This window comes from Scyliorhinus canicula, chromosome 3 (assembly GCF_902713615.1).
Source record: "Scyliorhinus canicula chromosome 3, sScyCan1.1, whole genome shotgun sequence".
NCBI classification, from domain to species: domain Eukaryota; kingdom Metazoa; phylum Chordata; class Chondrichthyes; order Carcharhiniformes; family Scyliorhinidae; genus Scyliorhinus; species Scyliorhinus canicula.
In genome coordinates, this window is record NC_052148.1 from 61559719 (window position 1) to 61586342 (window position 26624).

General features: G+C 46.7%; 1 protein-coding gene across 4 annotated transcripts in view; it reads left to right on the plus strand.

Moving 5' to 3' along the window:
* rai14 (retinoic acid induced 14) overlaps window positions 1-26624 on the plus strand; it is a 339420-nt gene that overhangs the window by 145600 nt on the left and 167196 nt on the right. Inside the window, exon 1 of one of the 4 annotated variants that reach the window (XM_038790616.1) lies at window positions 15454-15707. The exons of the other annotated variants lie outside the window; for them this stretch is intronic. Coding sequence (XP_038646544.1) covers window positions 15669-15707 — 39 coding nt within the window. The 5' untranslated portion in view covers window positions 15454-15668. Of the gene's footprint in view, window positions 1-15453; window positions 15708-26624 lie in introns of those variants that run through there. 4 annotated transcript variants of the gene reach the window in all.

The window sequence follows — 26624 nt, forward strand, 5'->3', positions numbered from 1 at the left end:
GTGTGCAAGAGGCTTGTGCCTCACTTCACTTGCTCTTGCGACATCACTTTAATCAAAGTGGTAGGAAAAAGATACATGGTTAGAAACCAGCAGAATGTGGCAACCCTGCGCCAACGATCAACAAAATGTCTCGTGAGCTGCACTCAGAACCCAGATGGGCCGTAGGTTTCCCACCACTGAATTACGCCGATGCATTCCAAATCTGTCTTTGACTGTTTCATATTTGCTCCTATCTGATCCCTCCTATTTTTTAAATGTTCTTCGCTCTATTGCTCTCGCCCAGTACTCTGTAGTACCCAGTCCTCTGTACTAGCTGATATTTTGCTCTTAGTTTTGATGCTGCTTCCAGCTACCATTAATCAAAATTGGGGCAGAAAATCTGCCTCTGGAGATATCAAGACCAACCTAAAGAACTGGCCTTCCCTGACACTCCTGAAGATGCCAACAGCGAAACAGGAATGTTGCCAATTTTTGCTTGTTTGGTTTTTTCATAGATTTTACAGTGCAGAAGGAGGCCATTCGGCCCATTGAGTCTGCACCAGCTCTTGGAAAGAGCACCCTACCCAAGGTCAACACTTCCACCCCTTCCCTATAACCCCATAACACAGTAACCCCACCCAACACTAAGGGCAATTTTGGACACTAAGGGCAATTTATAATGGCCAATCCGCCTAACCTGCACATCTTTGGACTGTGGGAGGAAACCGGAGCACCCGGAGGAAACCCATGCACACACGGGGAGGATGTGCAGACTCCGCACAGACAGTGACCCAAGCCGGAATCGAACCTGGGACCCTGGAGCTGTGGAGCGATTGTGCTATCCACAATGCTACCGTGCTGGTTAAAGAACAAGAAGGAAACTTTTATTCTTTTGCTGGTTTATTGTAAGGACAGGAGTAGGCTAAACAATCCTTTGAGCATGTCCCACCATTCATTTAGATATTGGTTATCTTTACTCCCATCTGTTTATTTTGGGTCTGTCACTCTTAATACCCCTGCTTATCAAAAATTAGGCAATCTTACTTTAGAAATTTTCAATTACTGCTTTCTGGCATCAATATGGAATGTTTTAAATTTGAATATTATATCTCCCTTGTTTTAAGTTCTTTTTTTTGTTAAATATTTTTTATTCTCCTTTTTCACATTTTCTCCCAAATTTACACCTACCAACAATAAACAATAATCAGTAACAAATATGTCAATCCCCATATCAATAACAACGATCCCATCCTCCCACCAAACCCCAAACATTAGCCCGTATGTTCACATAAACAAACGACAAAAAGAAATTAGGAATCACCCATAGTCACCGTCAACACACACCGCCCCTCTCCCCCAATCCTCCCACCCACCCCTCCCAACTAATGTTCGATGTTATCCAGTTCTTGAATGTGCATAATGAATAACGCCCATGAGTTCCTGACCAGAGGGAATGGTTTTTCTCTATCTCCCCATCAACTTTTTTTTAAATCATCTTAAATATCAATGAATATAAGAAACTACAGAGTCGTGAACACAGCCCAGTCCATCACACGAACCCGCCTCCCATCCATAGACTCTGTCTACAACTCCCACAGACTTGGGAAAGTGGGCAGCTAATCAAAGACCCCTCCCACCCAGGTTATTCTCTCTTCCAACTTCTTCCATCGTGCAGGAGATACAGAAGTCTGAGAAAACACAAAATAGCTTCTTCCCCACTGTTACCAGACTCCTGAATGATCCTCTACTGGACTTAACTAATCTCTTCACATATCCTCTTTACTGAGCAGTACTACACTTCAGTATGCTTCACTTGATGCCTGTGCATTATGTATTTATGTATGTCCCATGTTTTTTTATGTGTGGAACGATCTGTCTGGACTGTACGCAGTACAATACAATACCTGACAAATCAAATGCAAATATGGAGTACCAAATTGTCTGCATCAGATGGTAAGTCTTCACAAGTTAGGGAATTATGCAGAAGTAACAAATCTTTCAGAATAAATCAGACAGATGGATGACGTGGTAGCACAGTGGTTAGCACTGCTGTCTCACAGCCCAGAGATCCAGGTACAAATCCGACCTTGGGTGACTGTGGAGTTTGCACATTCTTCCCGTGGTCTAGAGTGAACCAGCGATTAGAGTTCCCAATATAAAATAAAGTAAATATTTTCAGAAAAAAGATAGTTTAATTAGAATAGCTTAAGGCGACACAGTTGCACAGTGGTTAGCACTGCTGTCTCACATTCCGACCTCGGGTGACTGCGTGGGTTTCTCCCTGTGTCTGCGTGGGTTTCCTCCAGGTGCCGTTGTTTCCTCCCACAGTCCAAGGCTATGCAGTTTAGATGGATTGGCCATGCTAAATTCCCCTGAATGTCCAGAGGTTCGATGGCGTTGCAGGGTTACAGCAATAGGGAAGGGATTGGCCCAAGATAGGGTGCTGTTTTGGAGAGTTGGTGCTGACTCAATGGGCCAAATGGCTTTCTTCTGCACTGTAGGGATTCTATGATAAAGAAACAGAAGCATCTTCCGCTCATCGAAAAATTCTTAGGTACAGTGCACACATGGACACAGCAAAGTCTATGGGACCCCGACAGCATCTCGACTGCAATATTAAAGATGTACAGAAGGTATATTTGAGATGCCTGTACTATCTTCATCGCTGTAATATAAAACCAACAAAGTAGGCTGCAGATAAACCTCTTCGTCATAAATTATTTACGGCACAGAAGAAGGCCATTCAGTCTATCAAGTCCATGCTGGCTCCCTGGGAAGCATCCCGCATGGCCCACATCCCTGCTTGATTCCCATAACCCGGAAAATGTACTTCCTTCAGGTGCCCATCCAATTTCCTTTTGAAATCATTGAGTGATTCCACTTCCACCACCCTCCTGGGCAGCGCCACCACTTGTTAAAAATAAAACTCTTCCTCCATTGATTTTCCCCTACATCTCTTGTCCAAAATTGTAAACCTGTATATGCCTGTCCTCCAATCAGATCACCAATCTCTTAGCATTTTATCCTTTTAATTGCTTTAAGAATAAAGCAACAATTTAATATTCTGCTGGCTGCTCTGAAGTGAGAAACGCAAGGTCAGATTTGGTTGCCTGAACACTGGTTTCAACAGTTGGTTTTAAAGTCGATCAGAAGGCTGAATGTTGATTATCCTGGCGAGCACTTCAATCCAAATACTCTGCGAACAAAATCAGGTAAACCAAAATAAGTTCTTAGCAGGTTAAAGGTCAGTGATAAAGGTTAAACCTACACTGGTGTAGTATTCCTGTCACATACCTTCTGATGGAATGGATTTAAAAATGTTTTTGAGTTCAGTTTGTTAGTGGATTTTTTTTTCAGCAACTAATATACACTGAATTGGAGCTGAAAATGTGCACAGTATTCAATAGAATCATGTTGCAGAATTTGTTGGGGCTCCAAGTTGGAAAAAATATTTTGGATGCTTTATTGTTGAACACGCTGGATGTCAGGATAAATGAAAGGTTTAACTCTAGCCTGAGTCCATTTCTTACTATCCAGTCATAGCCTATGAATCTCCTGCTGTGGTTTCTGCTCAAGAGCCCTTGATCGCCCTCCTATTCAATGAAGAGTGCAGGAGGGCGTAACAGGAGCAGCACCAGGCATAGCTGAAAATGACATGTCAACATGGTGAAGCTACAACTCTGGATTACTCACAATACAAACAGCGGAAGCAGCATGCGATGGACGGTGCTAAGTCATCCCACAACCAACAGGACAAATCTGAGCTCCGCAGTCCTGACGCATCCAATTGTGAACGGTGGTGAACAATTGAACCAATAACTGGAGTAGTGTAATAAGTCCATGGAGGTAGAAGTCCTTTCACCAGAATTCCATTTATTAACAAAACCAAGAGCAGTGCAGCCAGGTGCAATCAGCTTGCTGTCTACATTGGAGTGCAGAGCATCTGACACTCCCTGTTATATACAAATAAATAGTTCCCTGAGTGGGCCACTAATCAGGGACCTTGTATTCCAATTGGCCAATCTCAAAGGCCTGGTCTAAGTCATTACAAGTAGGAGGCTCCACAATTATTGCATTCCCCAATGATGGGGGAGACTGACACATCAGTGCAGAAGACCAATCTGAAGCATTTGCAACCATCTTCAGCCAGAAGGGCTGAGTGGATGATCCATCTCCGCCTCAGTAAGACTGCTTAATTCAATCTCTGTAATATTTCCTGTTAGTATCCTTGCCTCATCTGCTGCTGAAGCCCTAATCTCTGCCATATTCAACTGTTCCAATGCTCTCCTGGCGGAAAGCCCCCACCCTTATGATTTTTGTCCGTTAAAGATACTACACTAATGCAATATTTGTGCTGATTACAGCTGATAGAGTTGCCACATCAGTGGACCCTTCTTAAAAATTCATTTTTAAGGGATGTGGGCTTTGCTAGCTAGACCAACATTTGTTGCCTATCGCTCATTTCCCTTGAGAAAGTAGTGGTGAGTTGCCTTCTTAAACAGCTGTAGTCCATGTTGTGTAGATACACCCACAGTGCTGTTTCGGAGAGAGTTCCAGGATTTTGACCCAGCAAAAGTGAAGGAACAGTGAAATGTTTCCAAGTCATGATGCTGAGTGACTTGGATGGGAATTTCCAGGTGAGTGTGTTCCCAGGTATCTGTTGCCCTTGTCCCTCTAGAAGGTAATGGCCATGGGTTTTGAAGATGGTACATAAGGAGCCTTGGTGAGTTCCTGCAGTGCATCTTGTAGAAGGTGCACACTGCTGCTACTGTGCGCCTGTCATGGAGGGAGTGAATGTTTGTGGAAGGCTGCCAATCAACCGGGCTGCGTTGTCCTGGATGGTGTCGATCTTCTTCAGTGTTGTTGGAGCTTCACTCATCCAGGCAAGTGGGGAGTATTCCATCACACTCTTGACTTGCCTTAAAAGATGGTGGAAAGGTTTTGGGGAGTCATGAGGTGAGTTACTTGCCGCAAGATTCCTAGCCTCTGACCTGCTCTTGTAGCCACAGTATTTATATTGCTAGTCCCGTTCAGTTTCTGGTCAATGGTAACCCCCCAGGATGTTGATAGTTGAGGATTCAGTGATGGTAATGCCATAGAATGCTAAGGGGCATGGTTAGATTCTCACTTATAGGAGTTGGTCATTGCCTGCACTACAATCCCTGACCAGACCAAACAGAAACCTCAGGGGCCTCACGGTAGCATGGTGGTTAGCATCAATGCTTCACAGCTCCAGGGTCCCAGGTTCGATTCCCGGCTGGGTCACTCTCTGTGTGGAGTCTGCACGTCCTCCCCGTGTGTGCGTGGGTTTCCTCCAGGTGCTCCGGTTTCCTCCCACAGTCCAAAGATGTGCGGGTTAGGTGGATTGGCCATGCTAAATTGCCCGTAGTGTAAGGTTAATGGGGGGATTGTTGGGTTACGGGTATACGGGTTACGTGGGTTTAAGTAGGGTGATCATTGCTCGGCACAACATCGAGGGCCGAAGGGCCTGTTCTGTGCTGTACTGTTCTATGTAAACCCAATATTTATTTTAATTTTGTAAGACTGTGAGGAAAGGATACCTCACCCCAGGAGTGATTTCATGAAGAAATAATAATAAGAAATTGCTTATTGTCACAAGTAGGCTTCAAATGAAGTTACTGTGAAAAGTCCCTAGTCACCACATTCCGGCACCTGTTCGGGGAGGCTGGTACGGGAATTCAACCGTGCTGCTGGCCTGCCTTGGTCTGCTTTCAAAGCCAGCGATTTAGCCCTGTGCTAAACCAGCCACTGGTAGGATGTTGTATATTAAAACAAACTTTATTGCTAACACATTATTACATATCTTTGCACCAGGAAATATCTTCTAATTACCACTTAAATAATGCTAATTAATACAGTGAATACAGTAACCCTTAACTTCTATCTCAACAACACTCAAACAACAACAAAAAAACATCACTGCTCTCAACTGTAGAAACACTGTGTTAGTACTCAGGAGTATGTTCTTCACAGATGTCTGGATACTCTATTTGGAGAAAGAGATCTTTTGGCACTGCCTTAAAGAAAAGAACTGACTCCTGTCAGAACCATGCAGAAATTCTGGCTATATTCCTTCAGAAGATGCTTTTCAACTTGCTTCAGCTCACCTTCTAACCAGTCAGTTCTTAACTTCTTGGAAAGAAACTTCTAACATGTGTCCAGACATACTTTTAACTGAACTGCGATGAGAGCAAAATGCTTGACTTCTGCTCAGCTCCATTTAAAACTCACTGAATTGCTTTTCTGCAAAATGCCTGATATTTTACCTCCACTCAGTAATTACAACATCTTACCAAGATGAAATCTAATTAACTCCACAGGGAATCCCCTTAATCTGAACAAAACTGCATTAGCCCAAGCATTTTACAATGACTTAATTGCACCCCTGGCTCCCAATCTTTCACACCTGACTGCAGCAATCATGAACACACACTAACCCAGGCTTTTAACCCTTACTGCACAAAATACCTATTGTACAATATATCTGAAATTCCTACATTCATCTCACCTGGCACTTGTGTGGCAGAAATGTTCTTTGCCACTTGTCAGCCCAAGCCTGGATATTGTCCAGGTCTTGCTGTGTTTGCACATGGATTGCTTCAGTGTCTAAAAGGTCACAAATGAAACTGAACGTTGCACAATCATCAGTAAATATCCCCACATCTGGCCTTATATTGGAAGGAAGAACATTGATGAAGCAGTTGCAGATGGTTACACCTAGGACTAGCAACTCGAGCAGTGATGTCCCGGGACTGAGATGACTGACCTCTAATAATCACAACCATTTTCCTTTGTGCCAGGTATGACTCCAACAAGTGGAGAGCTCCCCCTGATTCCCATTGACTCCAGATTTGATTGGGCTCCTTGATGCCAAACTCGATCAAAAGCTGCCTTGATGTAAAGGGCAGTCACTCTCATCTCACCTCTAATGAGGTCAGGAGCTGAGTGAGCCTGCCAGAACCCAAACTGAATGTCAGTGAGCAGGTTATTGTTAAATAAATGCTGCTTGATAGCACCGTTGATGACCTTTACTGCCGAGTGAGAGTAGATGGATAGTGCAGTAATTAGCCAGGTTGGATTTGTCCTGCTTTGTATGTGGAGGACATACCTGGGCAATGTTCCTTATTACTGGGTATCTGAACTGGAACAGCTTGGCTGGGAGGGTGCGGCAATTTCTGGAGCACATGCCTTCAGTTCTATCGCTGGATATTGTCAGGGCCCATAGCCTTTACAGTATCCAGTGCCTTCAGCTCTGGTGGAGACTGAGATGGATCATCCACTCAGCGCATCTGACTGAAATTGTTGTGTATGCACTGATGTACTTGACCTCTCCATCATTGAAGTTAGGGATATTTCTGGAGCCTGCTCCAGTGAGTTTAATTGCCCACCACCAAGGGCAGCATGCAATGCATTGATTAGCACTGGGACTGCGGCGCTGAGGACCCGGGTTCGAACCCCAGCCCTGGATCTCTGTCCATGTGGAGTTTGCACATTCTCCCCAGGTCTGCGTGGGTTTCACCCTCATAACCCAAAGATGTGCCGGTTAGAAGGCTTGGCCACGCTAAATTGCCCCTTAATTGGAAAAAGATAATAATTGGGAACTCTAAATTTAAAAAAAAATATTGTCCACCACCATTCATGGCTAAATGTGGCAGGACTGCAATGCTTAGATCTGATCTGTTGGTTGTGGGATCACTTAGCTCGGTCTGTAACTTGCTGCTTATGTTGTTTGGTATGCAAGTAGTCCTGTATTGTAGCTTCATCAGGTTGACACCTCATTTTTTGGTATGCCTGATGTTGCTCCGGAATGCCCTCTTGCACTCTTCATTGAACTAGGGTTGATCCCCTGGCTTGAGTGGGGGATATGCCGCGTCATGAGGTTGCAGATTTTGGTTGAGTACATTCTGCCTCCACTGATGGTCCACAGTGCCTCATGGATGCCTGATCTTGAGTTGCTAAATCTGTTTGAAGTCTGTCCCATATAGCATGGCGCCAGTGCCACACAACACGATGTAGGGTATCCTCAATGTGTAGATGGGACTTCATCTCCACAAGGACTGTGCGATGGTCACTCCTACTGATACTGTCATGGACCGCTGCATCTTGTCGGTCCCCTCACCCCCTGTCACAGACCCAGTCTAACAGTTATGTCCTTTTGGATCTGGCCAGCTTGGTCTGTGGTGGTACTACTTGATTATTTTGGGGAGTTGAGAGTCAACCGCATTGCTGTCGATCTGGAGTGACTTGTGGGCCAGATCAGGTAAGGAAATTAGATTTCCTTCCCCAAAAGGACATGAGTGAATCAGCAGGGATTTTTTACGACAATCCACAATGATTTCATGGTCATCATTAGACTTTTAATTCTAGATATTGGATTTCCACCATCTGCCATGGTGGGATTCGAACCCGGGTCCCCAGAATATTACTCTGAGTCGTTGGATCACTATTCTAGTGATAATACCACTAGGTCACCTCCTGCCCCTTGTTAAGTAATTTGTTAAGAGACATTCCAATTATTTGTCTCAATTATGTTAAGCATCCAATATTTGACACTGATATGTAAAGGGGCTTCAGGTGGCCTTTGTGTCAAGTGATGTGATGTTAAACGTTTTGTGCAAAGTCTGTTGAAGGAAATTAAAGGTGTTTTGTGGAAGAGCAGCAGAACCTTTGACTGTACTACAGCAGCTAAACGTCTAACACCCTTTTCTGTGTGAACATCACTTATTTTTAAGCTGTATGTAACTGACTTACTGCAAATAGACTGATGACCGTGTCTATGCTACACTAATGGAAAACCCATTACTGACATGAAACTCCTGGAAGAGGATTGCTTGAAATGCACCTTCAACCAAGTATGATAAAGACTGCCTCACCAGTCTTTTACTTGCTCGTACATGAACTCACTATCATCTTAGTCAACTCGTGAAACATGATGCTCACCCTGACTACTTGCGTATCTCCCTTGACCAGCCATCAACTTAGAAAATGATCTGCAGAAAACTACCAATATAACCTAATCGGCAAACATGTCTGTCTACCCGAGGAGTAACTTTCGTTGTTCATTCTGGATTCTTCCAAGTCACAAAAGGCTAATCCAAACATTAGCTCCCTTTGCCCAGACTCTATGTAGCAGATGGCTTGAAGTCTGTTTCCCTCTGTTACATGTAACTTGAAAGAATAAACACATTTTTAAAAATCAGTTTATGAACAGGAGGGAATATGGTTTAAATCCTTAAATTCTGTGTAGCACTTGAGATAATGTTTTTTTAAGACATTGTTATTAGACCAGTCCACACTTTTGTTGCAAAAATTGTGCCAAGCTGGTCTGTGCTGAACTCTTATTCTATGAAATCTACCTTTACACGTAAAAACTTCAATGGAATATGTTGCATGGAGACTACTAAGAAAATTGTTGACTTGAATGAGGATTATCAAGGTATCACAGAGAAGTACTATGCTGTCTGATATACGAGCAAGGAGGTTATGTTGGAGCCACAGCTGGAGTGCTGTGTGCAGGTCTGGGTCACCTCATTATAGGAAAGAGCTGATTGTACTGGAGGGGGTGCAGAGGAGATTCATCAAGATGTTGCCTGGGATATCTGCGCTATTAAGAGAGACTGGATAGGCTTAGATTGTTTTCTTTCAAACAGAAAAGGCTGAGAGGGGACATGACTGAGGTGTATACGATTATGAGGGGTTTGGACAGCGTAAATAGGAAGCAGCTGTTCCTGTTGGTTGCGGGATCAATCACAAAGGGGCATAGCTTTGGGGTGAGGGGCAAGGAGATTCAGAGGGCATTGGAGAAATAAAATTTTCACTCGAGTGGTGAGAATCCGGAATGTACTGCCTGGGAACATCGTGGAGGCTGGAAACCTCACAACCTTTAAAAAAACACTTGGATGAGCACCGGAAGCACCATCAGATTCAATGATATGGGACAAGTGCTGGTATCTGGGATTAGCGTGAGATTAGTGGTAATTATTTCCAGTGCAGAATCAATGGGCCGAAGGCCGTTTTCTGCGCTGTACGGCTATATCACTGATTCTCCAAAAAGCTATAATGTTCTCCACACTTTTTTTTTTATAAATTTAGTGTACCCAATTCATTTTTTCCAATTAAGGGACAATTTAGCATGGCCAATCTACCTAGCCTGCACATCTTTGGGTTGTGGGGGCGAAACCCACGCAAACACGGGGAGTATGTGCAAACTCCACACGGACAGTGACCCAGAGCCAGGATCGAACCTGGGACCTCAGCGTTGTGAGGCTGCAGGGCTAACCCACTGCGCCACCGTGCTGCCCTGTTCTCCACACTTTAACTGTTAATTGAGAGGAGTGGTTTTCATATAGAATCCATTAATGTATGCATGGAAGCATAGAATCCCTGCCGTGCAGTAGGAGACCATTCGATCCTTTGCGTCTGCACCAACCCTCTGAAAGAGCACCCCACCTAGGCCCACTCCCCTGTCCCACCCCAGTAACCCCACCCAACCTGCACATCTTTGGACACTAAGGGACAATTTAGCGCAGCCAATCCACCTAACCTGCACAGCTTTGGTCTGTGGGAGGAAACCAGAGCACCAGAAGGAAACCCATGCAGACACTGGGAGAACGTGCAAACTCCACACAGGCAGTCACTCAAGGCCGGAATCATTCCTGGGTTGGTAGCAGTACCAACCACTGTGCAGCATGCCGTAGGGAGCTTATTTCTTTTTATTTGGTCGGGGTGGTTAACATACTGTCTTACAATGGCTTTCCTGAATAGTCATCTAAGGTTCATTATTTATGGAATGTCTTGTGCAAAGTTTGTTTTCTTGTGTCAAACTTGTTGGGTGCAGCAATGTTTACATTCAATAGAGTCAAGGGCAGCAGACATTTAAACAAAAAGCAAAAAAACTTCTACGCTGGGAGTGTGTGTTAGGAAATAGAAACACCCAAAACCCAAGATATCCTGCCCACCGAAACCAGTTGAAAATCCTGGGTTGATCTTTTCCCCAGAAATATTCCTTCTTTCTGTTTAAAAGCTTCATGTCCCCGGCTATATCTAGAAACGTCTATATGTTATACGCACTGCTGCATGCAGTGTAATGTATGTATTGTACTGGAGCTTCACGGTGATTTACTGTATTTGTTATTTATTTAAATGTTAAAGTTCCAGACCACGTGTAAAAAATATATTTTTACAAGTCCAGACTTAAAAACAGGCAGTTATATCGACTTATATTTTTATCACTTATATAGCCTGTTCTCTCATGAAGGTCACCTCTGATAGGTGTTCACTTTAGTGTGCATGTAGCTGAGCTGAAATTGAAATATACACCGGATGCTAAGTGATAAATGCAGATTGATTGGCCAACTATTATTCATCGAGCTTGTAAACAGGACTCACTTCATTTGTGATACTGTTTCGAGTAGTTAGATAAGGTTGCAGTGCAAGTGACGTGCCATAACTTAGCATAAAATGTAATATGAAAACAGGAAGGCAGCATTGCGTGGAATATGAAACTTTTCTGTTTTGCTTATTCTGCACACATGAAAACATTGTTGCTGTGATTTTACTTCCCCTTGTAAAGAAAGAAAGGTGTCTGTTTATATCTGCCTGTAGCATTTCATTTGAGATCAGGGAGTCAACTGCATGGAGGTGGAGTTAGCAAGACCATTGAACCTAAAGTCAAGCGTACTAAAAGTCTTGTCTGCCTTCACTTCAGGTTAACCTTCTGTTCTAAATTCCTTTGTTCACAACCGTAAGGAAAATCCAATGTAAATATACTGTAATTATACTCTTCTGCCACTGGCAATGCTCAACACCTCAGTTAGGTATCATTCAGGCTCTCAGCCTGCACCACAGAGATGTTCCTGTGCTCCAACTGATTTTTCCCATGCTTCCCAAATTGCTGAACGTACTGCAGTTTAAAAATTAACAGAAAATCAAGGTACATTAGGATGGAATGTATGATGTTAAAATGGAATCTGAAAAATGTCTGCAAGCCCTTGACTAGAAACTCTGGTTTTAATAACCTCCACCCTCTACTTCACCAAGAGACAACACAGTCTAATTCTCCCCATTTGAAGCACCACAGTAGGTTGACAAATAAATATGAAATGAAATGAAATGAAAATGAAAATCGCTTATTGTCACGAGTAGGCTTCAATGAAGTTACTGTGAAAAGCCCCTAGTCACCACATTCCAGCGCCTGTTCGGGAGGCTGGTATAGGAATTGAACCGTGCTGCTGGCCTGCCTTGGTCTGCTTTAAAAGCCAGCGATTTAGCCCAGTATGCTAAACCAGCCCCTAATGAAAATCGCTTATTGTCACGAGTAGGCTTCAATGAAGTTACTGTGAAAAGCCCCTAGTCGCCACATTCCGGTGCCTGTCTGGGGAGGCTGGTACGGGAATTGAACCGTGCTGCTGGCCTGCTTGGTCTGCTTTAAAATCCAGCGATTTAGCCGAGTGAGCTAAACCAGCCCATATATTGAAAGTCTGGCAAGATTTGCACACTTGCCCGAGTTCCCCTTATTTTGTGTATAACAATTTTTTAATAGTGCATTTAGGTTAACAATGCAAAAATAATGGGCGGGATTCTCTGATCCTGAGGCTAAGTGTTGACGTCATCAGAAACGCTGCCGCGTTTCTCGGCGGTGTCAACGCGAACTCAGGATCAGCAATTCTGGCCCCTGCAGTGGGGCTGGCACCAACCCGCCCATGCGCGCGGCGCCAACAAGCGCATGCGTGGTGTCTCCCTTCTCTGCGCTGGCCCGACGCAACATGGCGCAGGGCTACAGGGGCCAGGACGGATAGGTGGGCCCCGATCGCCACACCGGAGGCCCCCCCTGGTGTCGGACCCCCCCCGCCCCACAGTCCGCCCCTGGACCCTTCCACGCTGAGGTCCCGCCGGCTGAGAGCAGGTGTGAACGGCGCCGGCGGGACTTGGATTTTTTGAGTTGGCTGCTCGTCCCATCCCGGGCCGAGAATCGCGGCCCCAACCGGCGGCAATGGTGCCGATTGTCCGCTCTGCGGAGAATCGCGTCCCTGCGTCGGGGTGGCGTGGCACGATTCGTGCTGGTTGCAGGGATTTTCCGGTCTGGGCCTGGGCTGAGAGAATCCCACCCAATATACATCATAACATTTCTCAACATTTATCATGGGAAAGCCCTTTGACTTTTGTTGGTCCTGCTGTAATCGCTAGCTTCCTTTTAGCAGCTGATTTATGCATCCCCCACCACCTCTGTCTCGAATGATCCCACCACTTGGTTTGTTTCTCCGAGCTTTCACTGCCGATTCTGACAGCCATGGGTCCTTTTGCCCCGAAACGTCAGCTCTCGAGCATTAAAAAAACTTTATATAGATGGGCTTTTATCAAACAAACCCATAACAAGCTTAATTGGCCTCAACAGCCTCGCACACCCCTCCCTAACATTGGGAATGGAGGCGGGGTACCAACATGCACAATGTCACTACCATTGTATTTGACCATCCATTTCGTTCTGGCCCCGATTTGGGCCATGAAATCTGGCTCAAAATCTAAGGATGTTACAAATTTGACAATGATTTCGGACATAGAATGTCTTTGCAAAGTTTTTGTATTTATTGTTGAAAAGAGATTTACAGTTTGTATTTCACTGGTAAATTGAGCCAATAACTTAGAACTTGCTCTCTAGGACGGAATATATTGTATTCCATGTCCGCTCACTGTGCAGGCTTCTTTTCACTTTTTATTTTCCTTCTTTTCTGAAGACACAAACTGTTGCTGCATGAGTTCCAGTCTGCTAATTGGAACCTTGCCTGAGTGGCCATGCATCACCTTAGATACTGAATATCTACAGGTTGCTTTGACTGTGCATGTTATGTAGTGTACATACAGCTCAACCAAGCCTTCATGTGCAGTGTTTTATAACTCAACCAAAGGGGATGTCATTTTCCATCTAACAGCATACGATAAAAGTTAAGCGCAAGGAAATACTGAGCAACACCACTTATTGCAACTTCTAAACCTGCAAACTCTATCAACTTGAAGAACTAGGATGGAAAAGGTATGGCAAACCTCCAACCTGCAAGTTCCCTTCAAGCCACACTCCATCTTGACTTGTAATTATCTATAGAACATACAGTGCAGAAGTAGGCCACTCGGCCCATCAAGTCTGCACCGATCCACATTAAGCCCTCACTTCCACCCTATCCCTGTAACCCAATAAGCCCTTCTAGCCTTTTTGGGCACTAAGGGCAATTTAGCATGGCCAATCTGCCTAACCTGCACCCGGAGGAAACCCACACAGACATGGGGTGAACGTGCAGACTCCGCACAGACAGTGACGCAGCGGGGAATCGAACCTGGGACCCTGGCACTGTGAAGCCACAGTGCTATCCACATGTGCTGCTGTGCTGATAACAATTATATAATTGTTCATTCACTGTTGACGGATCAAGATCCTGGAACTTCATCCCCAACAATACTCTGGGGGTACCTCCACCACATGGACTGCAGCAATTCTAGAAGGTTGCTCCCATCACCTTCTCGAGGGTGATTGGGGATGGATAACAAATGCTGGCCTTGCCAGTGACATTCGTATCAAATAAATAACATGTTCACTGGAACTTCTCCAACCTATAAAATGGGCCCTGTCTTATCAAAGCATGTTGGTTCTAAATTCTGATATGATCTGTGTGACACTGCCATGCAAGATTATGGTGTAACTGTGCTATTTTCTGCTAGAGTGCTCCGAACTAATAGCTGCTTTCTCTGCTAAAATTTCATAAAACCACAAATTCCAAGCACTTCATAAGAGATGGGGCTGGATTAGCTCACTTGGCTAAATCGCTGGCTTTTAAAGCAGACCAAGCAGGCCAGCAGCACAGTTCGATTCCTGCACCAGCCTCCCCGGACAGGCGCCGGAATGTGGCGACTAGGGGCTTTTCACAGTAACTTAATTGAAGCCTACTCGTGACAATAAGCGATTTTCATTTCATTTCATTTCATAATAAACCAAGCCTGAGCTTAGTAAATAGCTATGTAAAGATTATAATTGGTGTGCTATAGCAGCTAGGGCTCGGTTCAAAACTATTAAAGCTCAATATTATTTTTAAAATGTTTGCTGTGGCATGTTCTGCTTCCCCCCCTCCCCCACCCGCCACCCCCATTTTTATTGTTCTGGTAATGCATGCCCTGGGCATAAACTAATTAAATGACATCCAGATATCAATCAATCTTCATCTATTAAAAAATTTCCCAAAGTCAACATGCAAGTATGCTACGTTAAGGCAGCCAAGATATTATTGCACAACTTAGGCCGCTATCATTTATATTTTGCAGCAACACAGTCTCTTTCCTGGCTAACTCTGCCAACATGATGTCGTTCTTGCTCCCTTGTTTATTTATAATGAATAATTTGTCATTGCAAATTGGTATCTCACTGACACACAAATGTGTGTTCCAGAAACCCCCTTGTACCATAGCACAATGGAAATTCTGTATTGTCTGAACTAGAATCACGTCAGCCTCCGAAGAAGAGCAGGGGGCTGATCAATGGAACCCAGTGTGTGTATTTTTGCTGATTTGTTGGTGCAAAGAAAACTTGTTTCTGAGGAAATTGTGAAGTCGGGTACTTTCTAGCAGATCTATTGGTGACTTGAAGAGCAAAGAACGAAGAAGAAGAGTGGCAAACAACTGTCGCGATGAAGCGCTTGTTTCTGTGTTCATTTTTGTCTGTAGGTGTAAGTACTCCACTAATTTAACTTGAGGTTAATGGTTTTTGTTCTTTTAATATTTAGGAGCAAGGTGTTTCATTCATAATGCTGCACTCTCGGTTTATGACATGATTGTTTTGATTGCATGTTCTTAGATTTTATGTGACAAGATCTGCAGCCCAGAAACATGCCTGCTTCAGGATTTCAGTGAAAAGGCTGCAAATCTGAAATTGAAAGAAATCTAGAAAATGTATAAAATGTCCATCAGGTTGATGCCTGTCTGAAACAACAAGGTGGTATGATTCTTTTGTTGAGTAGAGCTCTTCTCGGAAGTTGCTGACCTTTTTATTTCTGATCCAAAATATTTTTCTGAATACCTCAAAGTTATGGCAGTACAATAGATTGGTGAACCAACTATAAGCTTATTCTCATCATTTATCTTGGATATATGCAGTCGATAAGCTAAGAAAAAGCAGTACACAGATATCCTGTGCTCCTGATATCACTTGTATCATTGGCATATGGTTGAGATTGCAAAAAGTAAAAATAAAAGTGAAGTTTAGTGACTTGGCATTCTATCAGGGGGTAAAAGTAAAAGGCTGATTGCAATAATCCATTCTTGGTTTGATCCCTGCATGAAAGCTGAAATGATGAGTATCATGTATTGGTTAACTTGATTAGTATATCTGTCTGTATCAGTGGAATTAAGAAAATGGAGGTGGATGTTCATTAGCACTATAACTGTAAAATACTCTGCCCATAAAACAAATTATGTTCTAATAACAGACAAAACTGTTCTCAATCCAATTTTAAATGCGATATTGTAGCAGCGTTTCCTAAGCTTTGCATCTCTCACCCACACCTAGGGTAGAATTCTGTCTCCCAGGTGGGCGCATGCCCGATCCGGATGTCTGTTAAATAGCATGTGATGACATCAGGCGTACTCCAGCGGTAATTCGCTCGGTGGGTACAGGCGTCAATCAGCCGTACACCCGGAAATAATGAGAAAAGTGAATAAGGGGGTTAAAACCCCAAACGCCTGGAATTTAACATTGCCTGTGCGATATTAAACCCATCAAATGGGCAGGCGGGCCCAAACAAATTGATGCTTTTCATCTTTATTGGTGTCACAAGTAGGCTTACAGTAACAATGCAATGAAGTTACTGTGTAAATCCCCTCGTCACCACACCTGGGCACCTGTTCGGGTGCACTCAGGGAGAATTCAGAATGTCTAATTCACCTAACAAGCACTTTTGGGACTTGTGGGAGGAATCCGGAGCACCCGGAGGAAGCCCATGCAGACACTGGGAGACCATGCAGACTCCACACAGTCAGTGACCCAAGCTGGGAATCTAATCCAGATCCCTGGCGCTGTGAAGCAACAGTGCTAACTTGGTTGGGGCAAGCGGATTGGATGCCAGGGCGGGGGCCTTGTAGGCGGCCGGGGAATGTTCGTGCGGGGGTTGAGGGTCAGGCGTGTGGCCGATTGGAGGGGAGTCTCCTTTGTGGGTCTAGCTCCGCGGTTCGAGTCCGCCATGGAGCACGGTGTGGACGCCGCCATGCGTATGCGTGGTTCTTTGTCCCGGAAGTGCGGGGGCCCGTATCTGCAGGAAAAGCTGTGAGATCTACTCGGGGGTCCCTGCTAGCCCCCTGAAGGGCTGGGATTTCATGTCCCTTTGATCCAGGATTTTCAGGTGTGAAACTCTACCGTTTTGACGCTGGCGTGGGGACGTGGTCCCAATAATGGAGAATCCAGCCGCAATTTGTATTTCACACAAATCAAAAGCACCCAGTGGAGACCAGTGTACCTTAAGCGTATATTTTCCAAAGAATCCTTACACTGAAGAAGGAGGCCATTCAGCCCATCAGACTGCACCGACCCTCCAAAAGAGCACACAACCGAGCCCTACTCCCCTGTCCTATCCCCATGACCCTGTGTATTGATCATGGCCAATCCAACTAACCTGTGCATCTTTGGACTGTGGGAAGAAACTGGAGCACCCGCAGGCAACCCACACTAGCATGGGGAGAAAGTGCAAACTCCACACAGTCATCCAAAATTGAAATCTAACCTGGATCCCGGGCACTGTGAGGCAGCAGTGCTAAACACTGTGCCACCGTTCTGTTATGTTTATGTGCTCCCCCTTGCTGACAAGCTGCTGTTCTCATTGTGATGCCTGAGCAGCAAGGACATGGCCAGGTAACCCTCTGTTACAGTAGACTCCTGGTATGGAGTGGACACTGTTAGGGAGACAAAGGAGCTGCTGTCCTTGGCCGGGGCTCCGTGAGAAGAGTCCAGTGAGATGGCGGCCACCGCGCCCGTCATTCTGAGGTGAGTCCTCATCACCATGCTCACTGATTAAAGCTTGGACAATCCTGGGTGACACAAAGGCATTGACCTCAAAGGTCAGTGCTTCTGTGAGGACATGCAGATCCATGTGCAACTCCAGTAATGCATCATTGCATTCCTTGAGTTGCCTCTCTGTCAATGGATGAGGCTGTGCACTCGGAGCTCAGGGTTACCACAGCACTCATCCTCCTCAAGGAATTATCCAATCCGAGACCATGGCACACAAACCCTTGGGGATCACTGCCAGATCTCCCCATGCATCCCACTGGGCGTCCAGCATTTGCCGCCATATTGGTAACTTCAGAGGGTCCTCATCACCCTCAGACTCATCAAGGCACTTGACTCCAGCAGTCCTCCGACCGCACTCCACACCCTCCGCCATCTACCTGTGAAAACGTGAAGTGCTCTCACCGCTGTGCCCTATCAACTCTCCCAAGACAGTACCGGCTTCCGGCATGAATGTGTCTGTGCTGGTGTTGAGCGGTGGTATGCTGTGCGCGCGTCGGCCAAGTCTCTGGAGTCACGGAGGATGTCATCTGCCTGCTTGACTGGCTTTGATGGATGGTTCATCTGAGAGATGGAAATAAAAGGTTACATTTATTAGTCACATCACAAAGGTTGACATCGTAGTGCATGCTGTCCATCGCGATTGGCCATAGTCACATTTTGGCTTCTCAGTGCCCAGCGCATAAAACAAGGTTGTTTTGATGGAGCAGAGCCTCCATCATCACCTTCAACCTGAACATCACACACTTTAGCCCAATGGGCTCTTGCCTTTCTCAGACTCCAGCCACTCTGACCTGACTACCTTCCTCCATGCTCTCCCTCCAAGTCAGGGCTCCCAGTTCATAGCTGGTGAAGGCCACCAGGTTTGCTCTTAAGTGATAGCCAGCGTAATTTTGCAAAGGTGGGGGGAAGCAATGACCAGATTTAAGGTGAGGGGCAGGAGGTTTAGTGGGGACGTGAGGAAAACCATTTTCACCGAGAGGGCGGTGGTAGTTTGGAACTCGCTGCTTGAAAGGGTAGTGGAGGCAGAGACCCTCATAACATTTTAACAAGTATTTAGATATACGCTTGCAATCCCAAGGCATACCCACATACAAGGCAGTGGGCCAAGTGCTGGAAATGGGACTAGATTGATTGATGTATTTTTGACTGACATAGACCCGATGGGCTGAAAGGCCTTTTCTGTGCTGTGGGACACTAAACACCCCTGAGGCTTGAGAATGTTACCAACCTCCCTGGACATTTGGACCTCTGATAGACCTCCAGTCTTAGGAGGCACCAGAAAATGAATGATCTTAGACTACATGAGACCTGCACACTTGATCGCAATGATGGATGACCTCCCTGCTCTGTGTCCCATTCAGGCACGACTCACCACTCAAACATGCTGAGCGCAGAAGATCATTGAACCTTTTCTGGCACTGGATCCAGGTTCGCCAGATGAGCTTATGGCTACTGATCTCCGCAGCCACCTGCTCCATGCTATCTTGGTGAGGTTGTGTGGCTTCCTCCTCCCCTCCCTCAGCATCAGAACGTCCTTCCTCGCTGTCACTACCTCAACCAGGACTCGGAGGCATTTCTCTGGGAAACTGGGTGCTGGCTGGCCCCCTGAACTCCTTCCCGCCTGGTGTGGCCTGCTGCTTCCATGGCTTGCACAGTATTCTTCTGCAGTGTGTGGAGGCTACATTTGAATTCGCGGTGAGCCACCATTCGTCCCGGTGCCCGCCGCTCAGTTGCTTACGTCAGATCCGCTCCACCAATTTGATTGCGCATCGTGCTGGCTGCCACTTAAGTGATAGCCAGCGTAATATCGCAACTTGAAATTGGATGTGGGCGGGAACAGGATTCATGGCCGCTTCTGGTTCCGCCCACTGGGCGCACCCGCCAAGAATGAAAGTCTACCCATAAGCTACCAATACTTCAATGGGAAGTAAAAAATGGGATATAGTAATGATGGAATTTGCTAATGCAGCAAACCTGCAGTTTAACAATCCATAATTACCCTGTGTCAATTTGTTTTGGTTTGGGGTTATTTTGTTGCAGTATAACGCATGCATCATTTACATTTTGCTTAGTCATGTTATGGGCCAGGGTTTAGAAAACTCCAAAGTATATCATGGAGTTCACCTGACCTGCAACTGTTTATTTAGTTTGGTTACAATGAGCACAAGGGCCTGCCCTACAGGTGTTATTCAACAGAGGCGTTGAGCACTTTTAATCAAAATCAAAGTTTAGTCTACGAATTTAGTTAACATTTTTATAAACACACACAGTAAGTGCTTTTGTCCAACATAAATCACCCACACAGCTACAGTACTCTATGTATAAATCTTAATAAATTTCCCCCTTAAGCTGTTCCAACTTAATAACATGATCCCATAAACCTGAAAACCCTTTTCAAAGATGTGGCCCAGCGCACAGCACTCAAGACCTGGTTTGGAGGTTCTTGTGTCCTTTCCAAATCAGCAGGTTTTAATTTCTTCCAGAAAACAATTATTTATTTCCAAGTTATCATGCAGTCTGGAAACAGCTGTTAAACTGAAGTTAGAGAGACTTGTCTGTCTGAATACAGCAGCCAAATGTGAAAACGAAAGCAAAAAACCCAAGAGCTTCCAAACAAGCCCAAACCAAAATGAAAGTAAAACTCAGAGCCACAGCCCAGCTCCACCCACACAATGGCATCACTGAAGCCATGTGATAAGACAAAACATTTCCTAAAGGGATACTGCCATGACAGTCAGGTTCATTAGTTTTCATGTGAGTCACGTTTTCGAAATCTGGTCGAATATTGTGAATATCTTGAATTACTGGCTCAATGGACTGAATGTCCCATTCCTGCTCCTATGTTTCTATAAAGGAAGGCAGACTCTCAATTTTATATTCTATATATCCAGCCCCACACTTCCACGTACACCCCCCTCCCCCCGCCCCCAATAGCAGTATAAATTTGACTCTATTTCCAGTTCGCTCCAGTTTTGGCAAAACGTCACCTAGACTCAAAAAGTTAGCTCCCTTCTCTCTCCACAGATGCTTTCAGACCTGCTGAGATTGTTTTTGTTCTATATTCCATGCCTTCTACGATACTACGAGCGATTGATGTAATCTGAGCAGGAATAATTGTGAGCGCCATTGCACCACATGTAATCTTAATTAAGATGTACTATTCTCTTATAGATTTTGTTTCTCAGTCATAGCAACTCATAGACTATGTGAGCTCCAGATAATGTTGAAAATATCCAAATACAGTACTAGTGTTTCTAGATGCTGTGAATAGTATTTTACTGAGGAAAATAAATCCTCTCCCTGTTCTCCATGTCAGTCGGCTCCAGTCAACAGCATTCTCTGCTGCAGGTTAGTGACACATTGTTGGTCGGACTTTCCCTCAGATGAGAAGTATAGCCAAGTTCCATTGTGCCTGTTCTGATGGACTAATGATACCATGGCATTGTTCAAAGAGGAGGGAGTTCTCCCAGTACTTTGAGCAACATTCCTTCCTTAAGTCATGCAACTGGAAAAAAGCTCCTAATTCATCATATTTTGCTCGGTTTTATAATGAGGATAAAAATCTGCTGATTTGCCTGCAAGTCACATCCTCCCAGTTCAAAGTAATTTGTTGACTCTGAACTTCCCTTGGGACATAAAGTGTAATAATCTATAGATCTATTTGCTGAAGATGCTAACTTGTGCTACACTGTGATTCAGCGGCAGCTGACAGCTCTTGGTATATTGCCCAAGAGGCTGCTTCTGTGATCTCTGGTGTTGAATTGCTTTTTGACTGTATATATAGATATGACATGCAAATATTCTCTGTATGGGTTACAGAAGAGAACTCTAGGAGTTGGAAGTTGGAACTTTGGTTAACATTTCCTAAAACCACTGCAGTGATAAAAATCGGAGAGGGAAAGATGAAACGTTTGTTTGGAAACAAAACTGGGAGAAAGCTTGTGCCATGTGAATATGGGTTGATGTTTACATTTGCTGCAAATTTAACATAGTTGTCTCTTGTTTTAGTTTTCCTCTTGCCTCCTGACAGCTGCTGACATGCACCCCTGTGCCATTCAGTGTCTGATTGACCTGCTGTTCTGACTGTTCTGGCGACAGCAGCTAAAAGATGCAAGAACACTCCCTTGGCATGATTGTGCGTGTTTCTATATATTTTTTAAACAGAACATTGCTTCCCTTCTTTGCATGGCAGAAGAGCTTGGCCTGAGCTTCATGCTTCTTGGCAATTATATGACTGGATTTGGGAATTCAGCATTGGAGGATTGTGGGTAGAAACCTGTGTGTGGTTACTTGGTGATTCCTTCTACACTGATGTTTGTAATATGCTGCCCAACCTACCCCACCCCCACACACACTGGCACCACCAACACATATTTCTCTGCTCGTGAAGGCAGGTTGTCAGGAAAGAACATGATTCCATGGTTCCTAGCAGCTGTGGAGTTCACAACCAGCCATGATTGAAAAAAATAATGATTTACAGGATGTGGGCGTCCCTGGCCATCCCTAGCTGACAGTGGTGGTCAGCTGCCTTCTTGTACCTGATTGTGAACATGAATGTCAGAAAGTTTTGCAATTGGAGCTGAATCTAATTCCATCCTTCCCGTATGTCTTTTATTGCGGGTCACTGGATAAAGGGGGCAGGAACCCTAGGTTTGTTCCTCATCATTCTAGCCCAGAATGCTGAAGGATAATTAAGAAGGGTGTGGTGATAACCACTGTAGATATGCATACTTGCAGTAGGGGGATGTATGGCTGTACCTGTAATACAGGTTCCTCCGGTAAGCCCCTGCCGGCTAGCTTCGCCCACAGGGAGCTTGTGTATAAATATGCGTGTGAGTCACTCAGACTCTAGTCTTCAGTTGCAGCCGGAGGAATAGCATCACACAGCAATAAAGCCTCGATTGAACTTGTGTTTCGTCTTTGACTGTAATTGTTAGCGCCACAATTTATTGCTGTGCGATTTTCCCTACACCATGGACATCAGAATCAAGCCTGCGTCTGCAGCTGGATCCGCAGTCGCCTCACGCCAGGAAAGACTTTGTTCACTGGCTTGCAGTTTTCGAGGCCTACATCTCTTCAGCGGACCCTCCCCCGATGGAGGCTCAGAAAATGCAACTCCTGTACTCGAGACTTAGCTCCAGTGTCTTTCCACTAATTCGTGATGCGCCTGACTACACCAGAGCTATGGAACTGCTCCAGGAGAACTATGCACAGTCGACGAACACCCTGTTTGCGAGGCATCAACTCTCTATTCGCGTCCAGCAGGGGGTGAGTCGATTGAGGACTTCTGGAGGGCCCTTATACCTCTGGTACGAGACTGCGATTGCCGGGCCCTCACAGCTACGGAACACTCTGACTTACTCATGCGCGATGCCTTTGTCACAGGCATTGCATCGGACCCCATCCGGCAACGACTGCTGGAAGGAGCGGCCCTTGACCTCGCGGCCACAAAGACTCTGGCGCTTTCCATGACGGCCGCCTCCCGTAGTGCGCGAACTTACTCCGCTTGCCGCTCGCCCCACCCGTCCTACCCCTCATGGACCCCGCAAACGGCCCCCCCAGGCTCACCCGTACTACCCCTCGTGGACCCTGCAAACGTCCCCCCCCAGCAGCTGCCCCCGCGCACTACGCCTGCGCTGCTCGCCGCACCGCATTCCCTGGGGGTCTCCACTGTTACTTCTGCGGTCAGCAGAAGCACCCCCGCCAACGCTGCCCGGCCCGCACCGCGACCTGCAAAGCTTGTGGCAAGAAAGGCCACTTTGCAGCGGTGTGTCAGTCCCGGACAGTTGCCGCTATCGCGCCCCCGTTCCCCTCTCCTCAGCCGATCGCACAATGGGCCCTGCCGTCCGCTTCCTCCGACCCCACGTGCCATCTTTCGCTGCCCCCGCCATGGGCGCCGCCATCTTCATCCCCCACCGCCATGTGCGTTCCATGGGTGCCGCCATTTTGTCCTGACCCCACAACGTGCGCTCCATGGGCGCCGCCATTTTGTCCGTCGCCATCTTCTCCCACACAGGTACTCCAGACGCCGCCATTTTGTCCTCCCTGGGACGGGGCCACGGGACACGGGTCGCTACCGCTCCTTGTCGGACTCATTTGACTCGACTGCTGATCGCCCGCTACTCGCCTCCGTTATGCTCGACCAGTCGCGTCCTCGCAACCTGGCACTCTCTTCCACATCGGTGCTGGTCAACTGCCACGTGACCTCCTGCCTCATCGACTCCGGGAGCACAGAGAGCTTCGTCCACCCAGACACGGTAAGGCGCTATTCCCTTGCGGTCCATCCCGCCAACCGGCAGATCTCTCTCGCCTCCGGTTCCCACTCTGTCCCGATCCGGGGTTTCTGCCTGGTTAAACTTACTGTACAGGGCGTGGAATTCGACAGTTTCCGTCTGTACATTCTCCCCAACCTCTGCGCGTCACTCTTACTAGGCCTGGATTTCCAGTGCAATCTCCAGAGCCTCACCCTCAAATTCGGCGGACCCCTACCTCCCCTCACCGTTTGCGGCCTCACGACCCTCAAGGTCGAGCCTCCTTCACTCTTTGCCAATCTGACCGCAGATTGCAAGCCCGTCGCCACCAGGAGCAGACGGTACAGCACCCAGGACAAGGCCTTCATCAGGTCCGAAGTCCAGCGACTGCTTCGGGAAGGGTATCATCGAGGCCAGGCAACAGCCCTTGGAGAGCCCAGGTGGTAGTGGTTAAGACCGGGGAGAAGCACAGGATGGTCGTGGATTACAGCCAGACCATCAACCGGTACACACAGCTCGATGCGTACCCCCTCCCCCGCATTTCTGATATGGTCAATCAGATTGCACAGTACCGGGTCTTCTCTACTATTGACCTGAAATCCGCCTACCACCAGCTCCCCATCCGTAAATCTGACCGTCCCTACACTGCCTTCGAGGCAGACGGTCATCTCTACCAATTGCTTAGGGTCCCCTTTGGCGTCACGAATGGAGTCTCGGTATTTCAACGAGAAATGGACCGAATGGTTGACCGGTACGGACTGCAGGCCACCTTCCCGTACCTCGACAGTGTCACCATCTGCGGCCATGACCAGCAGGACCATGACGCCAACCTTTCTAAATTCTTCCACACCGCATCTCTCCTTAATCTCTCATATTACAAGGAGAAGTGCGAGTTCCGCACAGACCGCTTAGCCATCCTCAAGTACGTAGTCCAAAACGGACTACTGGGGCCCGACCCCGACCGCATGCGCCCCCTCATGGAGCTTCCACTCCCCCACTGCCCCAAGGCCCTCAAACGCTGCCTTGGGTTCTTTTCTTATTACGCCCAGTGGGTCCCACAATACGCGGACAAGGCCCGCCCACTTATCCAGTCCACACATTTTCCCCTCTCGGCCGAGGCACAACAGGCTTTTTCCCGCATTCGATCTGACATTGCCAAGGCCGGGATGCACGCAGTAGATGAGACACTGCCTTTCGAAGTAGAAAGCGACACTTCAGATGTCGCACTTGCCGCCACGCTGAATCAGGCAGGCAGACCCATGGCATTCTTTTCACGCACCCTCCACGCCTCCGAAATTCGACATTCCTCTGTTGAAAAGGAGGCCCAGGCAATCGATGAAGCGGTGCGTCACTGGAGGCATTACCTGGCCGGCAGGAGATTCACTCTCCTCACTGACCAACGGTCGGTAGCCTTCATGTTCAACAACACGCAGCGGGGCAAGATCAAGAATGACAAAATCTTACGGTGGAGAATCAAGCTCTCCACCTTTAACTACGAGATCTTGTATTGCCCCGGCAAGCTCAACGAGCCCCCAGATGCCCTCTCCCGAGGTACATGTGCCAGCGCACAAGTGACCCAGCTCCGTGCCTTGCACGAGAGCCTTTGCCATACGGGGGTCACTCACTTGTACCATCTAATCAAAGCCCGCAATCTGCCCTACTCCGCCGAGGAAGTACCGACAGTCACGAGAGACTGCCAGGTCTGTGCCGAGTGAAAGCCGCACTTCTACCGGCCAGATCGCGCCCGCCTGGTGAAAGCGTCCCGCCCCTTTGAACGCCTCAACGTTGACTTCAAAGGGCCCCTCCCCTCCACCGACCGCAACACCTACATCCTTAGTGTGGTCGATGAATTTTCTAGGTTCCCCTTCGCCGTCCCATGCCCGGATATGACGTCTGCCACCGCCATCAAGGCCCTGGATTCCATTTCCGCCTTGTTCGGTTTCCCCGACTACATCCACAGTGACAGGGGATCCTCGTTCATGAGTGATGAGCTGCATCATTTCCTGCTCAGCAGGGGTATCGCCTCCAGCAGGACGACCAGCTACAACCCCCGGGGAAACGGGCAGGTAGAGATGGAGAACGGGTCGGTATGGAGGGCCGTCCAGCTGGCCCTACAGTCCATAGAATTTCATAGAATTTACAGTGCAGAAGGAGGCCATTCAGCCCATCGAGTCTGCACCGGCTCTTGTAAAGAGCACCCGACCCTATCCCCATAACCCAGTAACCCCACCCAACACTAAGGGCAATTTTGGACACTAAGGGCAATTTATCATGGCCAATCCACCTAACCTGCACATCTTTGGACTGTGGGAGGAAACCGGAGCACCCGGAGG